We start from the raw sequence: 12,728 nt of genomic DNA, 5'->3' as shown, positions 1-12,728 counted from the left end.
CTTGTATTGCTACAGGGCCTCACCTGCTGCCCCAGTTCTCCCATTGACTCCAGGGACTGCTGTGTTGTTCTCAAACTGCTCCAGGGGTACATCATCCAGGGAGCTGTCCTGATCCCTCAGGTATGCCTTTCCCCCTCCTCCTGCAGCGATGAGCAACGGTTCGAAAACCCCATCCTTCAGCTGCTCAAGGACAAATACAATTCAGTACACAGGACAGTTGAAAGGTGCAGCAGGCTCAAAACCATCAGATACCAGAAAACCCTTCAACCTCTCAGATATGAGAACCCACCTAATTCATTGCATCACTAAGCATAAAAGCAGCTCATACAATAGTGGCCATAGCCCAGAGCAATGCTACAGATTGTGTCCTGACACCATTATTCAGGGCAGTCTGCCAACAGTGACAAGTATCTGAAGCAGGTCCAATTAAACACCAGTTGTTGAAGCTGGACCAGTCCCAGTGTTAAGCAGCAGACCCTGGTTTGATTTCCCGTCCTGGTATTGTTGCTTGGGCTGACAGTGCTGAAGAGGCAGTAGCTAGCAGGTGACTGAAATGAGGGGGAATGAGGATAGGAGGAATTTGCATTTATGTAAAACATTCCCTCCCTCCCTTCAACTTCCTGAAACAGCTGATAGCATCATATCACATGATCACTAGTGAAAGCTAGCTCTTCTGCTGGACACTGTCCAGAAGGGGATTGGAAAGAGGGAAGACTTACTCTAAAGATGAAGGTGGCTCCTCCACCCCCACCCCCTCCTCCAGCCCAGTCCTTCAGATCCTTTTTGAGTTTGTAATCTTCTTCAATGAGAGATGACTCCCCCAGGCAGATCTTCTGAGTCTGAACATTCCCCTGAAAGGAGACAACAGATGCAGTTAGAGATCGACACCGTCTAGTCTGCATGCACAAATCTGTACACATAGTATATGTTCTCCTTGTGGAGGGACCACTAGCTTGGTAAGTGACCTCTCCCTTCGCCCCTGACAAGCTTCTCCTGAGCTGGGAACACGTCACATGTGCAAGTGACATAAGAAAGGCTCACAGCAGAACCAGAGAAAGGCAATGAGCCCATATTATTTTTATTATTAATAACAAATGCTAATACATTGCACCTCTAGAGCTCCTTACATTCCAGGATCTTAAAATGCTTTCTGATTACTAATTAAATCTCAGAATACTGCTATTCGATGGGTCAGTGTTATTCGTACTCATTGTTCTGATGAGGAAATGCAAGAACAGAGAGATGAGGTGATTTGCACAAGGTTGAACAATGAGTCAGTGGCAAGGCTGGGAATAGAACCCAGGAGTCCTAGCTCCCCATTCCCTGCACAAAGCACTAGACTACACAGAGAAAATACAGAAAAATTGTTTCTCAGCTTGGATTTTTTGGGGGACACTGAGCTACACACATCTTTGGAGTTTGTTCTTCCCTGTGTTTGCAGAGAATATTGGAGTCAATGGAAAGACCCCTATTGACTTTAACAAGCTTTGGATCCAGCCTTAAGATTGTAAGCGCTTCAGGGCTGGAACCACTTCTTACTATATCTGTCTAACACAATGGGGCCGTGATCCCAACAGGGGCCTTGAGTAATGATCTCAAATCCTGGCAGGCCTGATAAAATCCCTACTGTGGAGAAATGCTGTTTGTGATCAGGAACGTGCAGCTCAGACCTAGCAGCTGGCTGTGACTGCCCTGTTAAAGCAACTGAAAGGGGTTTTTTTTTGAACACCGGGATTTTAAAGCAGAGTTTTATGCTTGTGCTTTTGGAGGACGCTTTTCATTTCAGATTTCCTTGTATTTATTTTCAGAAGATTCTTTTTAGCTCAGCTCATTGGTTCCTCCCAATTCCCTTTCTGGGTTTTACTCACTTGAGTCTGGGATTCCTGCCCTTCATCACCAATACAGCCAAACCCTAAACCCACTCACTGAGGGGTTCTGTAGCTTATCTGTAATGTGGTTCTGCCCAGTGACGAGTGTGTGTGTGTCCCTCACCCCTGGGCAGGCATCCTCCCCCTGCTGCCCCACCAAGATGTAGAGGAGCTCATCTTTCTCCAGCTGGAAGGTGGCCGAGATGAAGACCCCATGTGATCTCTTCTTGTGGTTCTTGGCTCCTTTCCCTCCGGCTGCTCCATACGCAGATATCCTGAAAAAGAAAGGAAGCAGTTAGAGAGACAGAAACCCTACACCCACAGCCCAAAGCGACTCGAGCCGTGAGCTCCACATGCCAATGCTCTGGCATGGTCACAACCCCAAAGTGACTTCATTCCTGAGCTCCCTACAGCCAGTTCTCTAACACCGTCAGAGCCCCAAAGTGAGTACCCCCCAGACAGCACCCCTACAGTCCCACAGCCTCAAGCCCATTCCAGTCCTGAGCTCCTCACTGTCAGTGCTACATCACTCCTCCCAATAACTCCTCACTTACATTGTTCCTGAGCCATAACTCTCCACTGTGACTCCTGCTGGCTCTGAGGTACTCATATTTACCCTACACTCAGCCACTCCCAACAGATGTTGTTGCACTAAAGGGTATACAGGTGCTATGGTAAGTGGGAGTTGCTAGCTGACTGCCTCTCTGGTCCCCAGCATACACCGACACTCACAAGTATTGGTTTGTTGCTGGCACTCTCCACACTTGCACCCCTCGGAGTGGTCCCTCTTTCTCTACAGTCACTGAGATGTTGGTGTTGTAATAGGCGCTGTCACACTGTGCTTGAGTTGGTCCTTGGGGGCCACTGGCACCACAGGTTGTGAACCACCAAAGAACATTAGGCACATTTCCTGTGACAAAAACAGTGAGAGTTGAGCCTAGAGATGTCAGCCTCCCTTTCATAGTCAGATACAATAACCACACAACCCCTCCGCAATCACAGGGCAAATGACATTGAAATGCAGCAATTGTTCCTGTTGATACATGTTTCTGTAAATTCCTTGGTGACTAACCTAGGAGATTCATGAAAAAACAAATTTCACATCACACCCCATTCGGTGATATTAATTTAGATACAAGACAACTATAAGCCAGTCCAAGCTTTAGCAACATCTGCCTTGTGCAGGGTTTTTAAACCATCACACACATTAATTCTGTCAAATCTATACATCAAAGTTTTTATTAACATAGTTATAACTACACACAAATACTGTGTAAAAAGAACATTAAGGTTGCAAAGTCAAGGACTCCGAAATTAGGAAATTCCTTAATTATTAAGGTTGCCTGTAAAACCTTAATTCAGCCCCCTTGTGCGTATGCATTATGATACAATCTTTACTTACCTGATCGCATACAGGTTTTTTCCCCATAGAACCCCTGCCTCATGCAGAGCACAGGATGAATGGTGCTCTTGGGGTGAATCAGAGCTGTATAGTGAAGAGGCTGTTGGCTGTAGGGGCCCTGATTAATTTGTTGTAGAAGTTGGAAGGTGTATAGTGAATGAGGAAGGGAATTGCAAGAAGAGAAAGGATGGCTGCATAGAATCATAGAACTGTAGGACTGGAAGGGATCTCACTAGTCCAGTCCCCTGCACTGAGACAGGACTAAGTATTATCTAAGCCCATCCCTGACAGGCGTTTGCCTAACCAGTTCTTAAAAACCAATAATAGAGATTCCACAACTTCCCTAGCTAATTTGTTAGCTACAGTGCTTAACTACCCTGACAGTTAGGAAGTTTTTCCTAATGTCTAACCTAAATCTCCCTTGCTTCAATTTAAGCCATTACTCCCTGTCCTGTCCTCAGTGGATAAAGAGAAAAATGTATCACCTTCCTCTTTATAGCAATCTTTCATGTACTTGAAGACTGTTATCATGTCCCCCCTCAATCTTCTCCTCTTCAGACTAAATAAACCCATTTTTTTCAATCTTTCATTGTAGATCATGTTTTCTAGATTTTTAATCATTTTTGTTGCTCTTTTCTGGACTTTTTCCAATTTGTCCACATCTTTCCTGAAGTGTGGTGCCCAGAACTGGACACAGTACTCCAGTTGAGGCTTATCAGTGCTGTGTAGAGCGGAAGAATTACTTCTCACGTCTTGCTTACAACATTCCTGCTAGTACATCCGGGAATGATGTTTGCTTTTGGTGGTGACGAATTGTGTGTTCATTTTCTATGTGTCTGATTCAATAAACCTGGGGGTCTAATTTGCAGAAATGTTGAGCACTCACAGTTGCAACCCTTGTCAATGGGAACTGTACTTTCAACCTATGAAGTGCTATATAATCCTAAGTACTCTGAAAAATCAGATCCTAGTCATCTCAAATTTGGCACCTGAAATTAGTGGATATTTTTGACCTTAATCTCCCTATGCCTCAGCTCCCCATCTGTAAAATGGGGATAATAATTGCTCCTCACCTCACTGGGGTGTGGTAAAATTAAATTTATTGATATTTATGAAGCACTCAGATACCATAGTGATGAATGCCACAGAAAAGTCCACGAGGAAATTAACAATTCTGTCTTCAACGCAAGGTTTAAATAATGTGCAGTAAATGTGGTTGTAGTCAATAAAACAAAATTATATGAGCAAGTCCATCCTGTGCACTGAATGAGGCAGGAGTCCTATGGAAAAAATAGTATGTGATCATGTAATAAAAGACTGTATCATAATTCATATGCACAAGGGGGCTGAATTAAGTTTTCATAGGCAACCTTAATTCTGACATTTCCTAACTTTTGAGTCCTTGACTTTGAAATCTTAATGTTCTTTTAACATAGTTTTTGTGCATAACTATAACTATGTTAATAAAAACCTTGATGTATATATGTGTGACAAAGTGAATGTATTTGATGATTTTAAAACCCTGCAGAAGGCAGATATTGCTGAAACACTGACTGGCTTATAATTGTCTTGCTTCTAAACAAATATTACTAACATTATTGAATGGGGTGTGATGTGACATTTGTTTGTTCATCAATCTCCTAGTTTAGTCACCAAGAAATCCACAGAAACATGTCTCAACAGGAACGATGGGGCAGTTCACACCCCCCAGAAGTATTATTCCAGGCTTTTGCAAACTCAAGCAAACAGCACTGCATTGGTTTCCACTTGATTCTTGCTTTCTGGATTTTCATTGCAACATTAAAGACTAAACCCCAAATTTTTATTAAGACGAAAGATTTGATTCTGAAGCATGATTCTGAGGTCATGGGTAGGCAACAGAATCACCAAATTATGAAATACAGGGGCCTTGTATATAAGATAGTGACTGTTTATGTCTGTTTAATTCCAAAGGGGACCAGAGAGGCAGAATATTGGGTGGCTAATAAAAAATCTTATTCCAAGTAAAAAGTCCAATCCTGCTCCCACTGAAGTTATTTTGGACTTCAACTGGAACAGGACTGGGCTCAAAACCCGCTAATATTATTATTTTTTTTTTAAAGAGGAGCGTGATGCAATGTTTGCATTTGTTTGTGGATCCTTTGCAAGAACCCTTGGTATGGTCTAAGCACCATAGGAATTCTTGTATATACTATTTTTACAAGAAGGGCATGTTGTCTGTGTATTTTTATGGCTATACAGAAAATACCAAGTCATTCTGATGATTCCTTTGGGCTTAATACTACAAGATGCTGATCATCTCCTGAAAGGTGCTGAGCTCCTTCAACTCCCATTGAAGTTGCTGGAAACTAGTTGTGTTCAGCACCTCAAAGAATGTGATTGGGACTTAATCAGGCTCTTTGTGTTTAACCATATGATTATTTAACCTCTATCTGGGTATGCATTGACTAGAAATGATGAGTCCACTAGTTAGATTAAAATAAGAGCTGATCCAGACTTTTTGGTGTTGCTTGTACTTCCATGCTCTGGTTGGTGTCAGAAAAATAACTTGAAAAAACTCAACAATGGCCACTGTGGAATTTCTGGCCCAGTTTTCCAGATTCAGGAGTCTGGATAAAGCAATAAGGATGGGCTGTTGCAAGGACTACTTACCAGGGACTGGGATCTGGTATGGAAATGTCTATCTGAGTGAGAGACAGAACTCAAGTATGGGACCATCTGCCTGAGACACAAGGATCCACTAATTAACTATGGGAATTTCTATCTGCAAGGCAGGAACTTGATCCAGGACGATCTATTGTACTCAGGAGTCAGGGCTTCAGTATAGAGCTATCTACCTGAAAGGGAGGGCTCTTCCAGTGGGTTCAACAGATTCTCATCCATGATACTGATTTCCCGTGGGTATTGGTGCTTTCCAGAATGGCTTTGTCTTCTTCCTGTCACTGTGTGTGGGATGGATGAGAAAGAGATGGGGGCAAAAAAAAGAGAGACTTTCAACCAAACTGCAGATAAATATATCAGGCACAATCCTTTTATTTAAATAAAAAAGTCCCTTTTGCAAGGCGGCAGAGAAGAGACTATGGTGCCCCTTATGCCACATGGACTACTGGAGCAAAGGGAACAGCGAGTTCTGTCATGTGTATGTGATGTGCATATGTGTCATAGAATGAATGGAAAAGAAGAGGAGAGAGACAAGGAGAAAGGAAACTTAGTATTTTAAAGAACTTCTGTTTTCAATTATCCTTACAAATCATTTGGGTCCTGATCATTGGCTGTGCTCAGACACAGGGACCTGCCCACATGAAACCACACTGAAGTCAATGGGATGCTGCATGGACACAGGGGTCTACCTCCATTTAGCCAACTGCAGGAAAAGGGCCTTGATTTGCATTTGCATGCAGTAAACAAGGGTATTAAACATAAACTTGACTATGATTAACAAAAATATTCCAGGAGAATCGACAATGGAATATTACATATTGATAATGGACATCCTGCTTTTAATCTGCTCAGTAATGACTGAATATTAATAATAGACTAATAAGAGTGGTGCAAAACATTCATGAAATTCCATAATACATTTTTTGCTAATTCATTTTGCAAGGTTTCCAAGTTCTCAAAATTTTGTTTTCTGAGAAATGTTGATTCCTAGTTTTTGTGTGTGTGCAGATCAGCTCCTGAAATGCCCTTCTAATTTGCCTTTTCATTCTTTTATAATTTTGCAAGTTCCAGATTTCATAAAGTGGCAAGGTAGCCATGTTTTGACAAATTTTGCTAGTGGAGAGAAAACAGGGAGAGATGACTCAACATAGAAACAGTCACATGCACCATTGATCAGATACTGTACACACCAGCATGTTTTACAGGTGTGGCAGGGTGAAGCCAACTGGGGCCAGAGCAGCTCTTTAACCCCTTTTCTCCAGTCTGAGGTTTGTACACCCCATCACACCATCTAATGCCTGTTCAGTGGCCAACATAAACTGAGCTCATTCAGTTCCAGCTGGACAGTTATCCTTTCACAAAGCCACCATTACATTTAGCATTAATTAACACCCTCGTTAGCAGTCTCAGCAGAGGCCAATTACCAAACTGAGCCATGAAAACTGAATTGACCTCTGTGACCAAGTGGGAATGTTCTTAATGTTTCCTCTGAATGCTGTAGGGGTGCCTCAGTTTCCCCTATGCATTTCTTAAGTCTCTAGGTGGTGGGATAAGGGGGTGTAATTGTTGCAGAGCAAAGGGCCAGTGCACATAAATGGCCGACACACTGTCTCCTGGCAACTAATGGCCTGGGCCCTTCCCCCCTGCAAGGAGATAGCTAAAGGTGTTGGAGAACAAAGGAATCAGATGACCTCCTGGTCCGGAAAAGGGACAAAGCCCAGAGGAGGAGGGGCTGGAGGGTGAGTCAGTTTTGGGGCTGGCTGGGGACTGTGGAGTGAGTGCAGACGTGGTTGTCTGACTCACTGCCCCCCAAAATGGACCCGGCTGAGGAGTCCTGTTCTCTGTACCTACAAACTCTGTTTTAGACTGTGTTCCTGTCATCTAATAAACCTCTGGTTTACTGGCTGGCTAAGAGTCACGTCTGACTGTGAAGTGGGGGTGCAGGACCCTCTGGCTTCCCCAGGACCACGCCTGGGCAGACTCGCTGTGGGAAGCACACGGAGGGGCAGAGGATGCTGAATGCTCCAAGGTCAGACCCAGGAAGATGGAAGCCGTATGGAGCTGCTTGCCCTGAAGACAGTCTGCTCACAGAGAGGAGACTTCACCAGAGTCCTGACTGGCTTCGTAGGGAGCAGTTCCAGAGCATTGCCCGGGGACTCGGTGACAACCTCTCCCTTAGTGGTATTCTCTGCAGGTCTGACTTGAAGGACACTAATAGGTGACAGTGAAGGAAAGTGTTGTATTGACTCTTTCCGTAATGTATCTGTTCTGTGGATAGACAGAGGACTTCACCTGACAGAGCTGTCAAACTAATAGCTGTAACAAAAACTGAAATTAACCTAAACAAACTATGGGGATTAAAGACCAAAAGAAACCCAAGTAAAAAGACTAAGGTCAGTCAGAAAGAGGCTCTTGGTCTCTGAGGGCCTGAGTTAAATTAATTATGAATGCAGAAGGTCAAGACCATTTTTCCAGCATAGCGTTTGGTCTTCAGAGATGTACAATAAATTCAATTGCTTTAGCCAGAGCGAAAGAATGTAAATCAGTCCCCATAACACTGCCTCAGTCTGTGTCTTTAGCAAAGCAGCATCCTAACAGCATGTCCTAGAGCAATTCTTCATTTCCAAACAAACACCCTTTCCTCCTTTTCCAAACCTTCTGTCTCCTTCATGCTCACCAGACCAAGAACCGCATCCACTAGCCTCACTGAGCATCAGACTGCTCCCATTAATTATTGCTACCACTTAGAATTCCAGCATTTTATAGACTGCAGAGAAATGAATGCATAGGAGGGCATGTTCTATATACAGGATGGTGCAAGCTCCAAAGATCTGTGTTTCAGTCTATTCCATCTTCTGTCTGGTCCCCTACTCTGTGTGTGTGTATGTGGGGGGAGGAAAGGGGGGGTTATAAGCATATAGAAGGGGGAAGGCCTCTGATCATGAGTTGCTAGATGACACTTTGGGGTATGTGTATGCTGGAGAGATCTGCAAAGCGATTGGCTCTCTGATCTCCATCACTCAGCTTCATGTTCAGATGAGGCTGCTTACTCAGAAATCTTCTTCATTTCATCTGATTTCACCCTCCCCTACATACCCCACACTGCAGCCCTGGGAGCAGATTCTCTACTGTGTTCTGCCCCCTTATCATTGCCTGAGCTGCGTGCAAGTCTCTTGCTGGGAATTCTTGCAGAGCGTGGGAGTCTTCTGGAGGCACAGAGATGAAGTGTCTCTCTCCTACACCTCTTTTCTCACAGCCCCTGCTGCAAAGGTTGTGTTGGTAATGGGGAGAGGTAGTGGCCCAAATGGTGTATGGTCCCTTGGGGATCCCAGTCAGTGCAAAATGAAGTAACCTGCAAGCTTCTCTAACCTGTGTTGCAGCAGGGGCAGAGAATCAGGAAGTAGAACCAGCTCCCCAACAGCCTCTTTGCTGGTCCATTAATTTTCCAGTGAACACTGCTACTAAATCAGCCAAATTGCTGCATTCCCTTCTGTTCATCTCAAGAGCCAAGCATGGTGCCTCCACAGTCGCATGTCTCCCCCTCCCTTCCCCTCCCCCCCCCATGCCAGCATGGTGAGTGGGAGCCTGGAAATCAGGAACCGAACACCTGCCATACAGAGCTCCCCTGGGACAGACCAGCCATTATAAAAACAAATCTTTTATGAAAGCACAAGTAAGGTCCAGCATTAAATCTAATCCTGCAGGCCAAGACAACCCAGAGTCTCACATCAGAGACTGCGATCTTAATAAGAACAAGATACAGTGAAGCTCAGAGCGATGCACGGTAAGAGAGGAAAAGCAGAGAGCCTCTAAGCACTCAAGAGGGCAGTGATTGCTCAAGATACATTCTATTAAGCATGTTGCAATATGAGATTTTCAAAGGTATTCAGGCATCTAACTATGCAGATATTGATTTCAATGGGATTTGGGTGCCTAATCTGCCTAGGTGCTTTTGGTAATCCCATTAGGTGCCTAGACGCCTTTGGTTTTCAAACTGCGGGTCACGACCCACTACTGGGTTGCAGAATGTAAGGCACTGGGTCGCAGCAGCTCTGGTCAACACTGCCAACTGGGCCGTTAAAAGTCCCGTCAGTGGTGCTGCCCAGTTAAGGCAGGCTAGTCCCTATTTGTTCTGACACCACGCTGCGCCCCAGAAGCAGGCAGCAGCAGGTCGGCTCCTAGGCAGGAGGGGCCACGGGGCTCTGTGTACTGCCCCTGCCCTAAGCACCAGCTCCCGGCCAATGGGAGCTGGGGGACGGCAGTGCCTGCAGGCAAGAGCCACACAGAGCCGCTTGCATGCCTCCACCTAGGAGCCAGACCTGCTGTTGGCCACTTCTGGGGCACAGTGCGGACTGCGGTGCCAGGGCAGGCAGAAAGACTGCCTTAGCACCCCCACTGTGCCACTGACTGGGAGCCGCCCAAGGTACGCCCACACCCCAATCCCCTGCCCCAGCCCTGAGCCCCCCCAACCCAGAACCCCTTCCTGCACCCCAAACCCCTCATCCCCGGACCCACCCCAGAGCTCTGATCCCCTTCTGCACCCCAACCCTGTGCCCCTGCCCTGAGCCCCCTCCTGCACCACAAACCCTTCACCCCCGGCCCCACCCTGCAGCCTTCACCCCAGCATCCCAACCCTCTGCCCCAGCCCTGAGCCCTTCCCACACCCCAAACCCCTCTGCTCCAGCTCCATTGGGTCACGGGCATCAACAATTTTCTTCAACTGGGTCGCCAGAAAAAAAGTTTGAAAACCATGACTCTAGCCAGTTAGCCAGGGGAGTGTCCTCTTTCCCTTTACGATACCTTCTCCCTCTCTCATAAAAATTGTGAGACTGAATCAGACCCCAGGTCCGTCTCGTCTAGTATCCTGGCTCCAACAGTGCCCAGAACTACATGTTTCAGAGGTTGATTTATGCCCTGAAGCAGGAGGGTTTATATCCAAATTTCTGTGCTTATCTGTTTGTTGCTAATCCTTATTGGTGTCCCTTGAGCTGCTTTCAGTATCCACAGAAATAGACCATCTATTTTTCAAATCCCACTAACCTCTTGGGTCAGTGTGATGAGGGCTTTGAAGCCCCATCTGCCATTCCCAGCCCTTCCACTCAGAGACAATTCCTTTAAAGCCAGTGCTGCATTCTGTAGAAGAGAGAGGACTGGAACTGATGAGGAAATTAGGCCTGGATCCACAAAGGGATTTAGGCATTGCAGCACCTAACTTTTCGATACCTAGAAAATCTTGGGAACACCACTGGACTCCACAAAGCCTGAATTAGGTGCCTATCTCTCAATCATGGTGTGTGTGTGTGTGTGTGCAGAGAGTTGGGAGACTCTGAGTCCAGTCCCCCTGCTCTAATCACTCTTCCATTATTTAGTTACAATGGAACAGCTGCAATAGGAGAGTCTGAAGGAGCCCCACATCAGAATAGTGCATCGCCCAGTGGTTAGAGCACTCTCCTCAGAGGTGGGAGATCCCTGTTCAAATCCTTTCTCCCCCTCAGGCAGAGGTGGGGGGATTGAACCTGGGTCTCCCACATCCCACGTGAGTACTCTAAAAGTCATAAGGTGGGCACAGCTGCTGCTGCTGCAGCTGGCTGGATTTTGAATGAGACCCAATTCAAAGGAGGCGTACTCAGGGGCCACCTACTGGATCAGGCGCCACATGCAAGAAAGGCAAGCAAACATCTCTCTCCCCCCAGTTCACGAATTGCTCTGGGGTCTAGGTAGGAGATAGGTATCCAGATTCCTAGAGTGAGGCAGCAGTGTGCATGGCCAGAGGCAGAAATATAAGAGCTGAGGGCACTTTTATCCTGAACATTTGGGCGCCTACAGGGTTTGGTGGGAGATTTGTGGATTGCAGTGGAGCCTAAAACTGAGATTTAGGCACCACCCAAGATTTAGGTGCCTAATATGGGTTTCAGATGCCTAAGTATCTCTGTGGATTTGAGTGTTAATATTTACATTCTAACAAGGAGCAAATCCAGCCTCCCGGGCTGCCATGCACCTCCTTTCTGCGAAGAATGTAGTTCTCTCTGCTTGGATCTTAATTGGCTTCATTTGTGACATGTGAAGCCTCTCTTGGCCAGGGAGAAGTAATTTCATTACTGAAAATACAGCAGAGCTGCTGGGCTTCTCCGCGACCTAACTGAATTAAAAGGATGAGAAGATAAATAGAAGGCTGTTTTCAAAGGCAAGAAAAAGTCAACTCACAATGAGGATTCAAAGAACAGTGGTAAACCTGAGTCTTGCAAGAAACACAGTTTCTTCACTCTGTCCTTCCACTGCATGAATCGTGCCTTCCAGGCCAGATCCTCTGCAGGTATAAATGGCTGTAGCTCCATTGAAATCAATACTGATTTATGCCAGCTGAACACCTGGACCTACATGTTTAACATACCCATGCTTTTAGCTCCCAACATCATCTTTTTGCAGAAGAATGAGAAGAGAGGCTAGATCTGTGTCCCCTCCACATCTCACGTTGCCATCTCAGTTCCTGTCTCACCTTTAGAAAACCTTCATCTCTTCTTCAATTATATTCCAAAGACTGCAGAGAAATGTTTACAAACCCAAAGTCCAGTTCACACCCACGTGCCTTCAGCAGTTAGCAATGCAGAAATGTTGGAGTAGATTTATGGCCTCATTTGCGGAGCTGATGAGCACCTGCAGGTCCTGTTGATTTCAAACTGGAGTTCTAAGCGCTCAGCCCTTCAGAAAGTCAGGCCCCGCAGAGCACAAAGAAGGGGACTGATAGCACTGACTTGAGCCAGGCACACTGTGGGCAGGTCCTGCATATACTTCCCTTG

At 45.7% G+C, this 12,728-nt stretch overlaps 1 protein-coding gene across 1 annotated transcript in view; it reads right to left on the bottom strand.

Annotated features, from left to right (window-relative positions):
* Window positions 1–12,728, bottom strand: part of LTK (leukocyte receptor tyrosine kinase) — an 88,610-nt gene that overhangs the window by 36,321 nt on the left and 39,561 nt on the right. Inside the window, exons 11-15 of the mRNA XM_029911412.1 lie at window positions 6,108–6,206; window positions 2,601–2,778; window positions 1,993–2,143; window positions 720–851; window positions 24–180 (exon numbers count right to left, since the gene is read on the bottom strand). Coding sequence (XP_029767272.1) covers window positions 24–180; window positions 720–851; window positions 1,993–2,143; window positions 2,601–2,778; window positions 6,108–6,206 — 717 coding nt within the window. The remainder of the gene's footprint in view (window positions 1–23; window positions 181–719; window positions 852–1,992; window positions 2,144–2,600; window positions 2,779–6,107; window positions 6,207–12,728) is intronic.

This window comes from Terrapene carolina, unplaced genomic scaffold, assembly GCF_002925995.2.
Source record: "Terrapene carolina triunguis isolate 2854851 unplaced genomic scaffold, T_m_triunguis-2.0 Scaffold96, whole genome shotgun sequence".
NCBI classification, from domain to species: domain Eukaryota; kingdom Metazoa; phylum Chordata; order Testudines; family Emydidae; genus Terrapene; species Terrapene triunguis.
This window is presented reverse-complemented; position numbering and strand designations above follow the sequence as displayed.